The sequence below is a fragment of the Pempheris klunzingeri genome, chromosome 2, assembly GCF_042242105.1.
Source record: "Pempheris klunzingeri isolate RE-2024b chromosome 2, fPemKlu1.hap1, whole genome shotgun sequence".
NCBI lineage: Eukaryota > Metazoa > Chordata > Actinopteri > Acropomatiformes > Pempheridae > Pempheris > Pempheris klunzingeri.
The window spans coordinates 13,675,192-13,695,462 of NC_092013.1; the positions used below are offsets into that span (position 1 = coordinate 13,675,192).

The 20,271-nt window shown below is 40.6% G+C and overlaps 2 protein-coding genes across 2 annotated transcripts; both read left to right on the forward strand.

Moving 5' to 3' along the window:
* Window positions 1–316: 316 nt before the first annotated feature.
* Window positions 317–3,974, forward strand: camkva (CaM kinase-like vesicle-associated a). Its single transcript, XM_070839184.1, has 10 exons — window positions 317–411; window positions 506–637; window positions 1,580–1,654; window positions 1,826–1,964; window positions 2,094–2,214; window positions 2,345–2,420; window positions 2,509–2,639; window positions 2,744–2,822; window positions 2,947–3,034; window positions 3,675–3,974. The coding sequence occupies exons 1-10, from the start codon at window positions 317–319 to the stop codon at window positions 3,972–3,974; spliced, it is 1,236 nt and encodes a 411-aa protein (XP_070695285.1).
* Window positions 3,975–7,575: 3,601 nt separating this feature from the next.
* rbm6 (RNA binding motif protein 6) lies at window positions 7,576–20,049 on the forward strand. The gene is made up of 23 exons (XM_070839172.1): window positions 7,576–7,684; window positions 8,340–8,425; window positions 8,883–10,410; window positions 10,509–10,598; window positions 10,720–10,789; window positions 11,717–11,790; window positions 14,923–14,997; window positions 15,560–15,851; window positions 15,996–16,153; window positions 16,265–16,365; window positions 16,459–16,528; window positions 16,637–16,802; window positions 16,916–16,977; window positions 17,060–17,180; window positions 17,495–17,592; window positions 17,765–18,121; window positions 18,211–18,360; window positions 18,464–18,529; window positions 18,678–18,905; window positions 18,992–19,066; window positions 19,158–19,255; window positions 19,362–19,413; window positions 19,502–20,049. The coding sequence occupies exons 2-23, from the start codon at window positions 8,361–8,363 to the stop codon at window positions 19,595–19,597; spliced, it is 4,092 nt and encodes a 1,363-aa protein (XP_070695273.1). The 5' UTR covers window positions 7,576–7,684; window positions 8,340–8,360; the 3' UTR covers window positions 19,598–20,049.
* The last annotated feature ends 222 nt before the right edge of the window (window positions 20,050–20,271 follow it).

Genomic DNA, 20,271 nt, shown 5'->3' on the forward strand with positions numbered 1-20,271 from the left:
AGAGAGAAACAAGCATGTGCCCAAGCTGCTCCCAATAAATGTGTGCATTGATTTACTGAATTCATTTTGTGTTAAGGGCCATCGTTGAGCAACAGTTTCTTCCATTGTCTGTAATGAAACAGTTTATTATTGTTTTATGATATTCAATAATGAGACTACAGCGCCAGGTTGCTTGTCTGTCTTCAGATCCGCTTTGTACTGTAGAGATACATGTCTGTCAAAATGATGCTTTGCTATTCAGGTGACTCTAACATGTTGCATATTATTGACAGGTTGTGTTGTGGCAGGACATTCCCTGGCTAGGGCACGAGCTGCCATGCCATTTGGTTGTCTGACACTCGGTGAGAAGAAGGATTACAACAATCCCTCAGAGGTGACCGACAAATATGACCTGGGACAAATCGTTAAGTCGTGCGTACATCTATTTTGACTTTTAAGATTCTTAAGACTTGTAAGATATTTGCTCAAAATATAATGTATGCTTCATCTTTTGTCTTTTTAACAGAGAGGAGTTTTGTGAGATATTCCGGGCGAAGGATAGGAACACCTTGAAAATGTACACCTGTAAAAAGTTCCACAAAAAGGATGGAAGGAAAGTGAGGAAAGCTGCCAAGAATGAGATAATGATCTTAAAGATGTAAGTGGACTTTTAAGCTCCCCATTATAGAGCTTACATGACTGCGGAACTGTTCTGGCACTGAGACAAAGTGTAATCACAAATGATCAGCAAAAACATTCCCTTCAGGTAGAGAAAAAAGACTTAGCATAATGTGGTGCAGAAGCTCAACATCCGGAAGTTTTTGCCTTTGTGAACTGTAAGAGCAATACACAATAGTAGCACACTTTTTTTATGAGGATTTTTTCAAGCTGTCTGTATTTCCTTTTTTGTGGGTCTGTGTTACACACTCCTTAAAGAATATGCCTGGTGATATTCTCTATTTTTCTTACTTCTGACCATCAACAAATCTTGATATAATGTATTCTTCTGTGTCATAGAGCTCCATTGTTTTTATTATATTATATTATTTATTATAATTAATATTATAAACAGTGCAAATTAGTCCCCCACAAAAACAATATTCACTATTCACACACACGCACGCATGCACACACACACAGAGACACACACTGTCATGCTCTGTATGTATTATATAAGAAACTATGTGATATACTTCCAAAAAAAATCACTAGCGTTATCCTTTGTTTTGTAAAAGAGACCGAGGTATCATAGAGGTACAATGTTAGGTATGGTCACGTCTTAGGAAAAAATAGTTGCTGCAATTTACATTTGTGCAGGGAACAGTACATAATTAAGGCCAATGGATTCACTAGTAAATGAAAAGAATATTAATTTCACCCTCACATGGGTTGATTGTGGTGCTGTGTAAAAAAATGTGTAATTATCAGTTATCAGTATCAATTTTCCCTCAAGTGTGCCGAATGGTTGGCATGAGACCGTATATGTCTATAGCTTGCACTACTCATTTACTTCATTTATTGCTCATTTTAACCCCACTTACATTCCCCCACCCTCCATCCCTGCTATTACTCTCTTCACTCTTTTTCCTGCTTTTCAAAGGGTAAAACATCATAACATCCTGCAGCTGGTTGACACTTTTGAAACCAAGAAAGAGTACTTCCTTTTTCTGGAGCTGTGAGTATTATTGGAGGCACTTGAGAGAAATGCTGGCGCAGGCTGGTGTGCACTGTACTTCCTCAGCTCGTATAAAACTGATGTTTTATTCAACATGTGACATTTTCTTTTTTTTTCGCATTCTCATCAATCAACAAGTGCCGTGGTTTCATTTGGCTCTTCTCTCTTCAGCGCTACAGGCAGAGAGGTGTTTGACTGGATCTTAGATCAAGGGTACTACTCTGAGAGGGACACCAGCAATGTTATGAGGCAGGTTTTGGAGGCTGTAGCTTACCTGCACTCTCTGAAAATTGTCCACAGAAATCTTAAGGTATATCACACTGCTGACACCTAGTGAAAAAATAATAGCATTTCACCACTGACCAAATAAGAAATGTGAATAACTGCTCTTTAGGATTGCTTTCCAGTTCGATAATCCTTTATTTGTTTACTCATACAGCTGGAGAACTTGGTGTACTTTAATCGTCTGAAGCACTCCAAAATTGTCATCAGTGACTTCCACTTGGCAAAAATGGAAAATGGACTCATTAAGGACCCATGTGGGACTCCAGAATATCTCGGTAAACTAGTCTGTAGATAAATACAATTAAATGTATGTAAGTTCATTTGATAGATTTGTAGCCATACAAAATACGAACAAGCATTGAGACTACAGCATATCATCAGACTGATTAAGGCTTTTGCTTTCAGCTCCCGAGGTAGTTGGGAGGCAGAGATATGGGAGACCTGTGGACTGCTGGGCTATAGGTGTCATCATGTATATACTGTAAGTGCCCACACTATACAACGGTAATTATCTGGTGTATATTTTAAACGTGATGTCCTATAATGCTCTTATTCTTCAAACTCAATAGTTTGTCTGGAAACCCTCCTTTCTATGATGATGCTGATGAAGATGATGATCGTGATAAGAACCTGTTCCTAAAGATTTTGTCTGGGGACTATGAATTTGATTCACCATATTGGGATGACATTTCAGATTCTGGTAAGAGATAATCAGTTAATTGAAATGTTTATTAACCACATTTTGAAGTGTTTAAGGTGGGAATCTTAGAGTAAAAATGTCATTATTATTTTGTTGTTTTACAGCCAGAAACTTAGTGGCATCTTTGATGGAGATAAACCAAGACCAGCGATTGACTGCACAGGAAGCTATCGCCCATGAATGGTAAAAAAAAAAAGAAAGAAAAGTTAATCAAATACGAATGGTCACAGCAACAAAACGCAAGTTATGAACAAATATTTTTTTAAAAACGTGCTAGAAATAATAGTTCTCTTGTTCCTTCTCTCAGGATTTCTGGAAATGCTGCCTCAGACAAGAACATCAAAGATGGCGTTTGTGCACAAATAGAGAAGAACTTTGCCAAAGCCAAGTGGAAGGTAGAACTTCTCATTTATCACATATATTATACATTTTTGCTTTTTATCATTTATTATTACACATATTAGACAAATGGTTGTTATGTTCATGATCATTGCCCAAGTTTCCAACTAGGAAGAGTGCAGTGTCTATTTGAATCATTTTGGATTGGCTACAGGTACTGACAATAAAACCCTACTGAATAAATATTAATATACATTCTGTATTTTCACTACTTTTAACAATTATGGCAACTATAATGAAGCCCTGTAACAATTGTTTTTTCATCCATAGATTACCTTTTTGCTCTTCCCTTTATTCCCCACTAACGTTATCAACTTCTCAAGTCTAAATTGTAAAAAACATGGTATACCATATATCTCTTCTATTGTTCCAATTTGTCCTGACTGCTGTTTAAAACTGTTTTCAAAGTTTATTTTACATTGTTTGTATTGGTGAGTTTTCCCTGCTGAAGCCTCCATAAAAGATAAAAGTCATAAAAGTAGAATCTGACCATAAACAAGCTTCATATATTTAAAAAAATAATAATTTCTGACATGTTATAGTCAGAGGCCTCACTACAACCATCAGGAACAATCAGTAAAGTTTGTTGTACGCTATCGCTTATTTTGAACTCACCATATATTTTAATGCTCACAGAAAGCTGTCAGAGTGACCACCCTCATGAAGAGGCTTCGAGCGTCTGAGCAGGGTGATTCTGGGGCTGCAGGGGCTGCAGCTGACCCCAACACACCCGGCGGTGCTCCTGCTCCTCCAGCTGGCACCGGGGATGGTGTTGCTGCCAGCATAAAGGCTGCTCTTAGCGAAAAGGCTCCTGACACACAGACTGCCACCGTCTCTGCACTGTCCCTGCCAAGTGCAGCCAGACAGGAAGAGCAGCCACAGGCACGGTGCAACGGCGACGCTCCCCAAATGTTGCCACAAAGAAAGGGAGACTAGGCATCAAACAAATACAAGAAGAGGACCCTTGCCAACCAACAAGCACATGTGCCGTAGACCCAATAAATTTGGCATGATGATAACATGTCTATGCTGTTCGACTTTCCCTCAGTTTGCAGAATTATTTCACAACACCATGCATTTCATCATTTTTGCCTTGTGTACTGATTGGTCTATTGAATAGTGTTCTCCACTCTACCTTGTTATTTTGTGTAAAAGTCCCTTTAAGGTTAGTTACAAAGTAGCTCTTCTGTTGTTTCCTTTTCCCTGAAAACTGTAAAAATTCATAGTGTAATTTAGTGAAATCAACTCATCGTTATTCATCAGCTCATTGTATATAGGTGTATTTGTCTGTTTCAACAGATTGCTAGTTTTCAGCTTCAGAACTTTTAATGCCGAGTTCATGTTTTGTGACTTAAAATTATGAGTTGAAAGATTTGGTGAATTGATCATATCAAGATTTGAAAATATACATGCAAATTTATGACAATACTTTCCCCTATGCATATTTGAATTAACGCCTCAGGAACCATGTTTCTGAAGGGAATACATTTACAGATACATAAATATTTCCAGCATAGCTTAAAAGTGTAGTTATGCTGAAAACCTACGATGCATATGACACACTGATGACGGCCCTTAAAATTTTCGTACATGTCATTAGGTAACAATCACACAAACATCAATTAGTGCATTCAGCTTAACCCCCAGGCCGGATATCTGCTGGTTTGTCTTAGTGCAGTTCAACTTCAGTCAACTTACAATTTTACGACAGCAAGAAAGCATATTTTTAAGTTTAAGTGCCTTAATATTTGTTGCAGTAATGTACTAAAATGTTTCAAAAGAAACAACTTGATTATAATTGCTTACTGATGTCTTTGAAATGTTTTAGCTGTTTTCCTTTGCTCTTCTGTTTAGTTTTACGCTGCTGTATTGATACTTGTGTTCTGTCCTCTTTCACACTTCAATTAAAACAAAGAAAACTACATTTAGATCACTGTATGTGGAGTGATGTTTAAGCTGTTGTTGTGTTGTCACTTGTAATTAGTAAATTTCAGAGTTTATTGCTGAGTCCATATATCCTGTATCACTATGTATATTTGCATTGTATACATGTGTATTTTTTATTTATGTGTGTATTTAGCAACATTTAGCTGAGCTAACGGGTTGCTACAATGCTTGTGAATGAATAAAATTAGCAATACCAACATATTGTTGAAACAGTGACTTTATTTCTCAAGTTGTTCCTCACTGAGAGCATTTCAGTAGTGTGACAGGACAAGCCACTTTCATCCAACTTTTTATTTGTAAAAAACAAGTATAATTACTGTAAGATGGCATTAGATAATATATTTTATATACTTTGAGTCAGTATTCAAAAAAGAAAACTATTTTCATGAAAATTAGGCTAGTGATCAACAAATATGCTTCAAGAGGAGATATTTAACATATATACATATATATATATATATATATATATATATATATATATATATATATATATATATATATATATATATATATATATATATATATATATATATATATATGTATATACAGTGGAGGAAATAATTATTTGATCCCCTGCTGATTTTGTAAGTTTACCCCCTTATAAAGACATGACCAGTCCATAATTTTTATGGTAGGTTTATTTTAACAGAGAGAGACAGAATATCAAAAAAAAATCCAGAAAAAAACATTAAATAAAGGTTATAAATTAATTTGTATTTGAGTGAGTGAAATAAGTATTTGATCTCCTACCAACCAGCAAGAATTATGACCCCCACAGACTGGTTATGTGCCCAGGAGTCACACAAATTAGTCCTGTCCTTTTAGGCAAGTACTCCTAATCTCAACAGGTTATGTGTATAGAAGACACCTGTCACAGAATCAGTCTCTTCCATTCAAACCTCTCCACCACCATGAGCAAGAGCAAAGAGCCTTTCAAAGGACGTCAGGGACGTGATTGTAGACTTGTACAAGGCTGGAATGGGCTACAAGACTATCAGCAAAAAGCTTGGTGAGAAAGAGACCACTGTTGGTGCAATAATTAGAAAATGGAAGAAATACAACATAACAGTCAATCGCCCTCGCTCTGGAGCTCCATGCAAGATCTCACCTCGTGGGGTACGGATGATTCTGAGAAAGGTGAGAGATCAGCCCAGAATTACACGGCAGGAGCTTGTTAATGATCTCAATGGAGCTGGGACCACAGTCACTAAGAAAACCATTGGTAACACACTTCGCCGTAATGGATTGAGATCATGCAGTGCCCGCAAGGTCCCCCTGCTTAAGAAGGCACATGTACAGGCCCGTCTGAAGTTTGCCAATGAACACCTGAATGATTCAGAGAAGGCTTGGGAGAATGTGATGAGACCAAAATTGAGCTCTTTGGCATCAACTCGACGCGCCGTGTTTGGAGGCAGAGAAATGCTGAATTTGACACCAAGAACCCCATCAGCACTGTCAAACATGGGGGTGGAAACATTCTGCTTTGGGGCTGTTTCTCTGCTAAGGGTACAGGAAGACTTCACCGCATTGAGGGACAGATGAACGGGGCCATGTACTGCAGAATCTTGGATGAGAACCTCCTGGCCTCAGCCAGAGCACTGAAGATGGGTCTTCCAGCATGACAATGACCCAAAACATACGGCCAAGGCAACAAAGGCGTGGCTCAAGAAGAAGCATATTAAGGTCCTGGAGTGGCCCAGCCAGTCTCTGGACCTTAATCCCATAGAAAATCTGTGGAGGGAGCTGAAACTTCGAGTTGCCAAGCAACAGCCTCGAAACTTTCAGGATTTGGAGAGCATCTGTAAAGAGGAGTGGACCAAAATCCCTCCTGAGATGTGCACAAACCTGGTGACCAACTGCAAGAAACGTCTGATCTCTGTGCTTGCCAACAAGGGTTTCTCCACCAAGTACTGAGTCATGTTTTGCTTGGGGATCAAATACTTATTTCACTCACTCAAATAAATATTAATTTATAACCTTTTATTTAAATGTTTTTTTCTGTATTTTTTTTTTTTTTGATATTCTGTCTCTCTCTGTTAAAATAAACCTACAATAAAAATTATGGACTGGTCATGTCTTTATAAGGGGGTAAACTTACAAAATCAGCAGGGGATCAAATAATTATTTCCTCCACTGTATATATGCGGTTTTATTAATGTTAAATCGAGCGCTGATTTGACTACTAAAATTTGATTAATAAAAACTGAAATATGGGCCAATACACTGTCGTCATTTAACATGCAAGAGGGTGAGAAAAATGCCATTTAAGGGGGGTTTCAAAAGCCACGAAATTTCATTGTACTTTGCTGTATGGTGACAATAAATCTGATTCTGATTCTTCTATTTGGTATTTTAAGTGTATGTTATGTCTCCTAGCATGATTAGTGTTTCCCCATGATATGATTTATCACGGTCCAGGCCTGCATTAAAATCCAATAAGACGGTGGTTGCACTTAATAACCGCTGGGTGGCAGCATCTCGCTCTACAACTAGTTTGCGTGTGTTTGGGGAACACGACGAAGAAGAACCGGCCTCGACTCCGCTGCAGCATCAGAAGAAGAAGGAGGAGGAGGAGGAGGAGTAGGAGGAGGAGAAGACGACGAAGAAGAAAATCTTTGGTCTCCATTTGTCATCAAGCCATCGACGGCCTGGGCGACAAACCTCTGCAGTGCCGACTCTGAGCTCGAAGAACGATCAAGGTGGGTCCTGATATTATATTATATCTACGACATAATGGTGACATATACAATGAGTTAAGTCTTTTGTGTTTCAGAGGATGTAGCCGAGCCGGAAGCTAACGCGAAAACAGCGTTTTAACGCTAACTGACGTTTATGTTAGCCGAGTTAGCTCCTATAGCGTCACTCTGAATGGCCTTTAGCGATGGGCTAACGTTGGCTGTAGCAGTCTTAAGCTAGCCAATTTAATCACGCTAACATTGCTATTACAATCCCTTCGTTCGTCTGGGTGCCTTTGTTTATTGCAGTACAGTTAATTTCAATGCTAACCTCATTTGTTTATGCTGTGGCGTAGTTTTTGAAGGCCTGGCGATGGCTATAATTAGCGAGCCAGTCTCCTCCGGGCCAGCATTAGCAATCACACCGCCCAGTGTTACTCTCCCCAGGTTTGACGTATGCAGCCATCTTTAAGTAACACACTCGTCGACATATAAACGACCGCTTTGATGTGGCCATGCTCTTAAAGGTTTCCAATCGCTGTAATTACGGATTGTGCAGTTAAAGTCCATTTTTGATCAGTTTTGTTATGATGGTGATAACGATCTGCCATTTTCAATTCAACAGTGGTGCATTCTTCTACCTACATAAAATGAACCAAACTTGTAATTTACCTTTCAGATAAGATACTGACTTACAAACATGTGGAATGGACCAGGACCAGGGCCAGGGCAAGGGCAAGGGCCGCGGGGAGGACCACCCTTTCGGTAAACAAGCATCATTCGTCCATAGGCCCAGAGACAAATTTAAATTTCGTGATAGTGATGACACATATTTTTCAAGTTATAGCTCCGCCGTGTTTGCCTGTACTGTGGCTTTCACTGGGTGGACAATATGGTTAAAACTGGTATCACAGTTATATAGTGTGATATTGATTTATGTTGATTTAGCACATTTTCTAGAATTCCTATTGTCTTGTAAACTGAGTGCCTTTATTTGTGCACATATTACGCATATTAAATGTCATATTTCTGCATTAGGCAATCACCTATTTTCTGTACATTTCTGATGTTAGACGAATATCTTTCTTGCCATTTTTTACGACTGTGTTTCCCATCTCTTGAACACTTTTGTGGTGATTGGTTGTGCAATTTTTCTCGTCCATATTACTTTGTTATACGCTGTACAAAAAGCCGTGACCTGATATTTTTATATGTATTCTAGTGGTGATCATCGTGGAGAAATGTTTGGCGGCAGAGATCGTCACGTGCCTGATTTTAGAGGTAGAGATGGGATGAACATGGGCCCCATGGGTCACATGGGCCCAAGACCGCTTGATCTACCACCCATGGACATAAGGAGGATGGATGGGCCTCCCATGAGGGGGCGTGATATGGACCCACGTGAAATGCGAGGTAGAGAGCCAAACAGAGATTTTTTCAGACCTGGAGAAGAGCCAGACTTCAGTCTAAGAAGACACTATGAAATTTCCATTAGAGACAAACTGATGAATTCTCCTGGTTTCCCGGGACCAGGCAGGAACTCAGGGGACATGGGAGGGAGGGGTATGCCACCACGGGAATCAAACAGCAGATTTATGGACATGAGAGACAGGCAGTCATTTCATTACGACACACCACCATTCAACAATCCCAATATTGATGGAAGAAGAGGGTTTCCCATGGACCGAAATGATGGATTTAGGGACATGCGTGACAGGCCCCCAATGGGCATTAATGACACTGATATGGACTTACCCCCACGTGAAAGGAGAGTGATGGACACTGACAGAAGAGGAGGGCCACCTTTCAATCCAAGAGGTGGATTTGATTCTGATATGGATTTCAGAAATCGTCTTGGACCATCAGCTGAATTTAGAGGTAGGGATCGATCTCCTTTAAGATTTGGAAACAGTGATGTCACTTCTGCAGACAGGGCAAGACCAGACATGCCTTCAGATGTTGCTGGCCCTAAAAAATCTGAGTTTATGGGTGCAGAAGACGCGCTCAGAGAGAGAGAATATCCAGATTCAAGTGGCAGTCCCCTCATGGATTATCGAAGCGGTGAAGAGATGACTCTTGCGGAGGAATGGAAGAATCGTCGAAAGGACAAGAACCCTTTCTTAAACATGGGTGAAGGCATGGGTGGTGTACCTGAACACAGCTTCCCTGCAGGTTTTAGCAGAGATGTGAATGTTAGAGATCCACAAGCGTTTCAGGAAAGGGATAGGCCATCTGTTGAATTCCCAGGGAAAGATGTTGGCTTTCCTCATGGTGACCGCTTTCCTGCTATGAACCTACCATCAATTGGCAGCAAAGCTCCACAAGACCGTCCACACCCAGAAATGGGTCCCCTTACTGGCCCTCTTGGGAGAGGAAACGTGAGTAAACCATGGCTTGGAGAAAGGGATCCGAAGCATAGTCAGAATAAATTAAATTGTGACGAACGGCCCCCTTACCTCAAAGAGAAGAATCAGCCCTCACAGGAGATTCCAGTGCCAAGTGCTTGTTTTAAAGGGCTGAAAGAGATCCCACACAACCAAGGACCTGACAGGAGTAAGATTGGAGAAGAACGGGACTTCCAAAGCACCAGCACTGCACAGCCAAGAGACCAAGACTACAGGGATATCGATTACAGAACAGGGTCTGGGAGAGCTTTCGATTACAAACATGAGGTGCTTGAAGCACCAGAGAAGCTCATCAAAGAGTCTAAACCAATCATACCTTCAAAATTTAGTGAGTCTGGTTCTCAGGTAAGTGTATTTTTGTTTTGCAACTACTTTTTGTTTATAATTGTCTCTAAAACGTTGATGTTTCTTAACCAAAATTGTAATCAAAATTTCTGTGAAAGGATCAAGATTACAGGAGTGCATCAGTGGAGGACAAAGTCTCCAATACAATATCCATAATTGGCATTCCAAAGACTGCCACAATGGAACAGGTAATAGTCAAACAGAAAAGCAATTTTATTTGTTTACTATTGTGATTACCAGACTGTGTTCGTATTATTTGGCATGGACAGCCATGGCAAAGCTCACTCTGGTTGATATTTTCTTTTACAGATTCTTGGTGCCTTTGCAGTCCGTGATGGTGTGCCAATGCAGGGGATGAAAATCAGAAATGTTGTACCAGGTAAGAATTAGATTTCTTTGTGGAACTGTTTGGGGCAGTCGATCGCCAATGTGTCCCTCGACATTTCGCTCTTACGACATTCGAAACTTCGCATTTCTTCTTTTTTTTATGTTCTTGGTTGCTTTTGTTGTTGGATGATGTGTTTGAACTCGCTCAGTAAAGGTGGGGTTGGGTGGGTTGGGGTTATGACATCCTTTTTCATGTCGGAGGATGTGGGCCACGGTCAGCAATCAGAGGATTTACCAAGGATTCGATATTAGAACCTTTGCAGAGTGATATTTAGTGACAGTCAGAAAAGATCTGAGTCAACTGACTCACTGAATGTGTCCTTCAGGGACACTTTATGTAAGTACTCTGACGAAAAAAAGAGTGTCAACAAATCTGAAATGGAGACTGCCTTGTTAGTGCTTTGTTCATCTTGCTGATCTAAACATCTGCTTTAGAGTGAAAGTTTTCCACACTGGGTCATTGTAGACATGGTTACAGATGATGCCAAGCCTTTTTGTGAACATCATTATGTCTCAAAGGCTGTTTATTTAGCTCAAATATATCAACATGTTTCCACAGAAAGAGATATGAGGTGCCTTTTTAAATTCTCTATATAAACACAAATAGAAGTTTCCTGTCTCCATGGTGCATACCGTGCAGTTGTTCACTGCCACCGTTGAGGAATATCTGTTTGGTAAGGCTTTGCTTTTTGAAAGCTTTTCCTGGCAAAGTCTGATATGACGTCAGCCATCAGAAAGCTGAAAAGAAAAAAAGCATAAACAAAACATGTTTTCCTGAAAAGGTATGTGTGTCAGTACAAATGCGCTCACATTGATCTCGATGTATTCACGAACTGCTGTCTTATTTGCTTTAGAGGGTGATTGTCATTACTGGCATTGACTAACAAAAACCCATCTGTATTTCAAATGCTGTCCCCAGGTTACAGCTACGATACGGCCTATGTGGAGTTTTTAAACCTCGAGGATGCTGTCCACTTCATGGAGTCCAACAAGGTGGCCCATCCTCGTCACTCTACGAAGGCCATCTCTCCCATCAGGATTATGAGGGGTTGAGAGGGCATTTAGTAGATGGGGGAGGGAGAGAACTTGGGAAGGGGTTGCTGTTACTTTTGGTGAACTCACTTTGGTTATGGAGAAGATGATGTCTGTTGACACTTTTGGATGCTAATATTTTAGACCTCAATAGCTGGTCCTAAGTTTACACAATTATAGGCTCTTATCCATGAAGCCATGATACTACTTCAGGTTACTTTTTGCACACAGAATATTTGGTGTGTATGCATATGTGTATATTTTACATACGACATACAAGGTTTTCTTCCTATTGTTCACTTGCCCTACTAGTCCTACATGTTCAACCCCAAAGTGCCAACCCTGGAATTCATTTAATTAGAAAATACAGATTATAAAACCCATACGTGGGTTTTATAATTTTAGGAAGACATAACGATATTGACAATGAAAGTATTGCACATAGCCACCATTTCCTGTATCTTATTCCCTATAACGGGAAATTATTACCGCTTGCGGCACTTTTAAGTGTCTTGAAAATGTTGGTTTCTATTGTCATGGAAGCAATTCTAGATTTGAAAACTTCCCTTTCCAGCGCCATAGTGAGCATTCAGACTGAAAACAGCTCTTTGTTAAAACAATGCTAGAAGCTGGTCGGTATGGGGTGTGTTGTTTCAGGTACAGGTGAGACATGATACAGGATCCAGAATTCCAGTTTAAGTAACAGATCCCACCAAGGCAGGAAAACACTCTGGAAGAGGATATTACAACTCTTGAAAATTATTCATGGTGACAGTTATTTTAATTTTGCCCCTAACTATCTCAATGTAAATTATTGAAATACTGAGTTTCATTCTAATGTAATCTACCAGTAATGTGTATATAATTGATTGATCAGTGCAACACCTTATAGACCCAGGTTCAACTTTTTTATCAGATGATGTTGGCTTTTTTGCTGGAGCTGTCTCTATTGGCAGTCCTGTTGTATTGCCAGACTGGTCTCTCTGTTGCTAAGAAGGCTGCGTTTCTTTTTCTCACAGGGCTAAAGTTGGTCTGAACATCATCTTATACTGAGAACGCTATGGTGACAGATACTATTGACATACTGTACCCTGTTTGGCTTATTTTGGGTGCTATTTTTAAGATTTAAATTGAAATATTTTTTCGATAGTGCTCGTAGAACAGATAAAGCATTGCAGTGATCACAACTTCGTATACATTTGGCAGCCATTTACAGGTCTACATTGCTTTTTGAGCTATGTTAGCAGTGTGGCTCTGTGGATGGCATTGTTGATTGGTCCACTACTTGATGCAGACTGAAATATCTCAGCAGCTATTGGATGCACTCCCTTGACATTTTGTTCAGATAATCATGGTCCTCAGAGGATGAAGCTGTCTGACTTTGGTACTCGTTTACTTTTCCTCTAGTGCAATTAGGAGATTGACATTTTTGGTTTATTGGTGAATTGATTCGACAACTGTTGGATGGATTTGTGTTAAATTTGGTACAGATATTCATGGTGCCCAGAGGATGGATCCTATTAACTTTGGTGCCCTCTTCCTGCAATATTGACTTTGTGGTTCAGAGTGAAACATCTCAACTGTTGGATGGACGATCATGCATTTCGGTGGAGACATCTGTGGTCTTAGTGCACTCTGGTGATCACCTGACTTTATCTAGCACCTTCATCAAGTCAGATTTTAATTTGCTTTTGGTTTATCCATTTGACAGTTTGGTTTTCTTCAAATCGAGGACTGGAGTCTCATCGAGCCACTAATGTGGCTGGTTTATCTTGGTTTTCTTGAGATTTCTGCAACAGTCCTTCCTTTCTGTCATCTTTCCAGAAGAGTACATCTACTCTTGAACTCATCGTCAGAAAATTTTCAGCATCAGGATTTCAATTCTCTTTCCCTTGCCCTTTTGTGAACGAAGTTCACATTTTGACACTGACACAAGGAACAAAGTCTTGAACAACAGCCAGGATTGATGTTCTTTGATACTTTCTGTAAAACTATGGAGTAGCTCCTTATCTTGGGATATGTGGCATCAGTTGTTGCTGAAGTATGTAGCTGTTTGTTTGGCTCTCCTATTTTAATGCATTTGGTTGCGCACAATTTTAGATTGTGTGGCTTGTGATAGCTTAAAACAAAAACTAAAAGCAGGTAGTTGCATTGTCAGTAATTTTAAGTATCAGCTGGAAAAAAAATAAAGAGAGCCATTTGTTAGACGCTATCACGGTTGATAAAGGATTTTAAAAATATTTTTTTGCTCTGCTCTGCTCTATGGTGTGGCTTTATGTTTGGTTTTAATGGTCAGTTCTGTTTTGTGAAACTGAGATACTCTCTGGGATTAACAACTGTTTAACTGTTCTTAAACCCCTCTTTGAGATGCACAACCTACATTCGATTTATGCCTGTTAGTGCAAATTAGGAAAGTATATTTAGATGTGCCATTTGTTTCCCTTCGAAACACCTCAGTTCGCTTTCAAATGCATACTGGTCTTGGAAATAGGGTTTTAGCGATGGTTTGGCTTGTAAATCTTACTGAGGGTGTGGTTCTCATTTGGCTATATGATGTTTTGTTGTTTTCTTTTGGAATATGCTGTGGAGAGCTATCAGCAGCTATTTTTGTAATCAAGTAAAACATTTCCCAGTTCCAGCTTTTAAGTTGTGGGGATTTTCTCCTTGACTTTACTTAGTGTGACAGTAAAGTGCACATCTTTTGGGCTTGGTCAGACGAATCAAGGAATTTGAATAAGTCTCCCTGGGCCTTAGAAATTGTGTTTCCCTTTTGTCAGACATTTTCTGGCCCTAACAATCCCTCGATTGATTGATAGAATAATCGGCGGATTAGTCGACAATGTAAATAATTGTTAGTCGCAGCCCTAATTTGTTGTTCCCTTTTAAACTAGAGAGCGTAGTATGGGTGCAAATGACCTGTGTGAAGTGTGATCTATGATCTGGGCTTTGCACAGCAGCACCATAGGTGTTCGCCCGTTTTATCCTCAGCAGTGAAGAGACCCGCCACAGTGCATGTTGGTTGTGTCACTGGTATTATTCAAGATAAAAGTCACTGATTCTGTATGATGCTGATTATTTCTGTTTTTCTTACAGGGATCCCTAAAGGTTGGCACTAGAACAACATCCATGAAGTACATCCAGCCAGATGAACTTGAAAGAAATGTTCATGTGAGTTTAGTGAAAGAAAATACTTTCCTTATTTTAACATCTCTCATAGCAAATGTGGCATGATTTACACAGAATTTCAGCGTAGCATCGACAAAATAACCATATAATAAATGCCATAATAACCACAAACAGATTTACTGGTTTTAGCAATTGATTCTTTTAGTCATTATCTGTGGGGGAAAAAAGAACTAAATATACTGAAACAAAACTGAACACACCCTGCAAATGTTTCCCAGTAATAACCTTGGATTTGTACCCTGGATGGACAAAGTGTTGTGTTTACATTAACAGCTAATTGCAAGAGCGCCTAGCTGGAAAAGCAGAAAACAGGAAGCCTTCTTGCTAAAAATTCAATGAAATGTGTACGATGTATTTATAAAATAAGAGAGAGCTGAAAAAAGACTACTTGCTTCTAATAGCCTGTCCCAGACATTGGCTCCTAGCTTAGGCTAAAAAGGCGCAGCCTTTTTGATGGTATCCATTCACTTTGCCATATTGTTTGTTGTACCACAGTTTAAAAGTAATCAGCAGTGTCCCACTACTTCCTGTCTCTGCAAATTAGGAGTCAGATTCCAAAGTACCTCAACTCCAGGAGCCCCAGTTGCCCAGAACAGATGAACCTTTAGAGGATTTGAAGACCAACATTAACGGTTCCAAACCAAAAGGCCCTATGGAGTCATTGCCCCACAGCCAGTGGCAGCGTAGCTCCGACCTGACTCCAGAGGCTTGGCAGCAGCAAGTGGACCAACAGCTCCAACAGCAAGAAACTGAGCAGCAGACAGAGTCTTGGGGCAACCGCAACCATCCTCATCACAGTTCACACCAGTCTGACTCCGTCTTTAGAGACAGCAAAAGTATGTTGACTTGAGCTCCTGGGTCTCCTCTGATGCCTGTAGCCATTAACACGAGCAAACCATGGATGTTTTTGTTTGGTGGATGCTATTGTATTTCATAACTGAGTCGGGTAAACAACATTTTTCCCTTGTGTCACTTTACAGCCATGATAATAAAAAATGTGAAGCCCACCACCACAGTAGAGACTATCCTGAAAGCCTTGGATCCTTTCGCATATCTAGATGAAAGAAATGTTCGCCTTGTCAAAGCCAGGCCACCAGGAGCCAAATGCTTCTGCTTTGTTGACATGGACTCCCATGAGGTACCTAAGACAAATATACACAACACACACAGCTAAAATGTTTGTGATAACCATATTTGTCCAATGATTTCCTGTGATTTGCCACATTTACCATTGCATCCTACTTTGCAGCAAGTGACACGTCTGGTTGAGCTCCTCACTAAACCCAGACCCCTTTATGTCGATGGAGTCAGAGTTTATGCTGAGGTTGCAAAACCCCTGAAGAACCAAAAGTAAGTCACCATTTTGCAAGGATTTTTATCACCATTGTCCAGTCTAGTAATTCTATCTCATTTGTTCCTAATGATCTCTTGTCTTTTTTTCAGTTTCAGGCGAGACTTTGATAAACCAAACAGTTCAATCCTTGGGTTACCACCAGAGGCCAGCACAATCGGGGTAAGTTGTGGCCTTTTGTTTTTTTTAAACAAAATTATTTAAAAAAAACAAAAAAGAGGATGGTGAGAACTCTCAGATGACCTGTGCCCCCCCCCCCCTGCTCTTCAGCAGCAGCAGCCACTGCAGCAGCAACAGCTGCAGCCGCTACAGCTACAGCAACAGCAGCCTCAACAGCTGCAGCAGCAGCAGCAGCAGCAGCAGCAGCATTACCCACAACCTCCACCATACTTGCAACCTCTGCAGCCACCTGTTGGTGCAGCCACTGGAATGCAAGGTAAGACTTCCTCAGACAATGCATTCTGGTATCTTTGTCCTTAGGCACTGTTTATTATTAGTAAACTTGATCATCGTAACTGTGTTTAAGGCGTCTCACATTTTTGTCAGCAGGTGATTTAATGACGACTGGAAGCACTAATCCTGCTCTGGCAACAGACCCCAGCATTGGACAGGTACAGTACAAAGCACAAAGCGCACCTGTATCTGGTCTCAAAGCTGTGCAGTAAACTGTACATCTCCTTTAACACCTCACAGGGGATTGTCTACGGTGAGACTCCAACTGTAGATCCATCATACCAGGCTGGTGTACCCCATGTGCCCACAGAATCAGCTGGGATGACAGTTGGCATAGACGGATCACAAACTATGTTCTATGGTAAGAAACAAATCCAGTGTTCAGATCTGGAGTATGTTACAACATTGCAGTAGACTATTCCAGTGTTGCTCTGTATTGTGGTCTTTGCCAATAGAAACGATGACAAACTCCTGCACACTTTCTGCACTGGGATTTAATGTAAATGTGATACTTTAGCAAATTAATAACTCCAGACAGGGAGTGGAACTTGATTTTCCTGGAACACTTCTCCTTAATCTGCTGTGGCTTTGGGTTATATCTCACTTTGGACCAAAGTGTGTGCCAAATGAATAAATGTAATGTCATCATCGCATGTATTTGTTCGTTTGCTCCAGGCACTGAGACTCCAGACACGACCAACTACTTATACGATGCCACGTCAGGCTTCTACTACGATCCTGAGACGACACTGTACTATGACCCTGGCTCAAGGGTGAGAATACAAAGCAACACAGTGATCCAGCTCTTCTTCTGGCCTATGAGTGGGAAAGAGCAGTTCGGAGGAAACAGTGTTGTAGTCGGTCTGTAGCCACAAATCTTAAATGATTGTTCTTTGGTTGTCATTAAGTTGTTATTTCTCTCTTTCTGTCCTTTTTTGTGTATAGTATTTCTACAATGCTCAAACCCAAGAGTACATGTACTGGGATGCTGTGTCAAAGACCTACGTCCCAGTTCCAGGAGGGAGCTCTGCAGAGACCCAACCTGGTACCATGACCGCTGAAGACCAGGCCATTCTCTCCAACCCAGCAGCAGATGCTCCTCTGGAAATGAAGAAACCACTGATGCCTGCTCCTAACGCAGCAGCTTTGATACCAGTTCCCGCTTCTGCTGCCATCCCCGGCCTGGAGCCTGTCCCAGCTCTTGCAGCAGGTCTTGAGAAGAAAGAGGACGATGACTCGGCCAGAAAGGAAAAAGACAAGGACAACAAAGAGGATAAGCCAAGGAGTCTCGCTGCTGTTAAGGTACCACTTCAGTAACAATACCAGTGCACAAAATGTGGAAAACGGATGTGTAATGGGGAGATGGTTTAGAAATGTGTTGCTCTTTGCAGATCATGAAAGATATGGAGCGCTGGGCAAAGATCCAGAACCGTCAAAAGGAAAGTGTCCGTGCTGCGTCGCCAGTGCTGAAGATGGGAATGGACGACGAGAGGAGGCAGTCCAAGTCGGCTGACGCTGGTTTCGCTATCTTTGAGAGGAAGGTTAGGGACTTTCCTCCAACGACCACACTTTGTTTATTTGTTTTTGTTTATTTATTATATCTTGTAATTATTATTTGTCCATGTTCTTTGTCTACATCCTTAGATCTCAGGTGGGGATGATCTTTTTAAGAAACCCCTTGCTCCTCCTAAGAAAGATGAAAAGTCAAAGGTAAGAATCTTCTTCTTCACTTTGCATATCCTATGTTCTAACTGCATGGTGTTGACCCTTTGGTCGTACCTGAGTCACTTTGTTCACCTTCTTCAGAGCGCCATTTCAAAAGTGACATTTTTAACACTTGCCTGGTTTGCTTCCCCAGCGTCCAATGGGCTCCCTGGGTCTCCTGGCATCAGACTATGCAGCCGGAAGCGATGAAGAAGTGGAAGAAGATAAGGAGGAGGCAGCTAAAAGCAGTCAGGGCAGCCAGTCTGAAGACAAGGACAGCAAGCTGACGGACTGGAAGAAGATGGCCTGCCTGCTGTGTAGGAGACAGTTTCCCAACAAAGACGCTCTACTCCGCCACCAGCAGCTTTCCGACCTGCACAAAGTACTACCTGTTAACCTCAGTGTGAACAATAGTTGACAGTGACCGTTTAAATATATCCTCTAATACTTGATTTATTGTCTCAACAGCAAAATATGGAGATCCACCTTAAGATTAAGAGATCAAAGAAGGAGCTAGAGGCACTTGAGAACCAGGAAAAAGAAGTAAGCGAAAATCAATACAATAGATGAAAATAAATTGTGGAAAGTATCAGGATGGCAGCTGATTACTTACGGTTGAATTTGTCCTCTACAGCTAATTGCCAAAGAAACTTCCAGGTCACCAGAACAGAAAAGAAGAAAACACCATCACCAACAGCCGCAGCATCATAGTACATGGGCTGGAAGCTCCAGGTAGGTGTGCTTGAACTGATGGGCTTATTGAAATGGGGGAAACAAAGTGACTAAGTGGTTTTATTATAGACATTTCTGCTTGAACTTGTTTTTCCTCTATGCGTAGGGAGATGAATAAAGTCAGTGATAGACCCGGATTAGGAGCAGAACCTGCACCGGTAGGCGTGAGTCTTTATTTCATCGGTACTTTTCAAGTGGTGTTCGTTGTTAGTTTATTAAACCTTTCATTGCACTTTTCTTTTTTAGCAGAGGAAAAAGAAAGAGCCAGTTGTTTGGGACCATACCACCTACAAACAAGCAGTACGCAAGGCCATGTTTGCCCGGTTCAAGGAGCTCGAGTGATCTCAACACATCCTCAGTTTGATATGACCGTTGTTTGTTGGACATGCTCGGCCACCACGGCATAACAAATCCCTTTGACTGTCTTTGCTGTATCTCTGCCTTAGACATTCTCACACTGCAGAGCCACAGTTTCTACACTAAACTCAAGTGAAAAGTTATGTGATCTATAAGTCGCGTCACAAGGCTACAGTGGGGCTTAAAAAACGATGGATGTTGTTTAGAAAGTGTTAATTCATGCTGTTAATTTGACTATTTTTGCCCATGTCTCATGTGTGGCCTGTATGTAGACTTGTGAAATGTGTCCAGGCTGTCTTTTTTTAAAATGATACTGTCTCACTGGCCACAGTTACTTTTTGTTTTAAAATTGAGTAATTTTTACATTTTTGTTTTCATGGGTCAGAATTGCTATTCTATGTACACATTTTTAAGTAAAAAAAAAAAAGAAAGACTAAGCTGTCTGCTTCAAAAGTGTTTGTTTTGCTCTTATAATGGAAGTTTAAGCCTGCTGTGTTTGTATCGTATGACCACCAGGTGGCAGCAAGAGACCATATATTGGGTTGATGTGAAATATCCAAGGAAGAATGTAAAATCAAATCATCAGTTTTCAGGTTTAGTTTAGTGTTTATTAAGTTAAACAGAAATATATTTCAACTGTCCAAGTGGATGAACATATG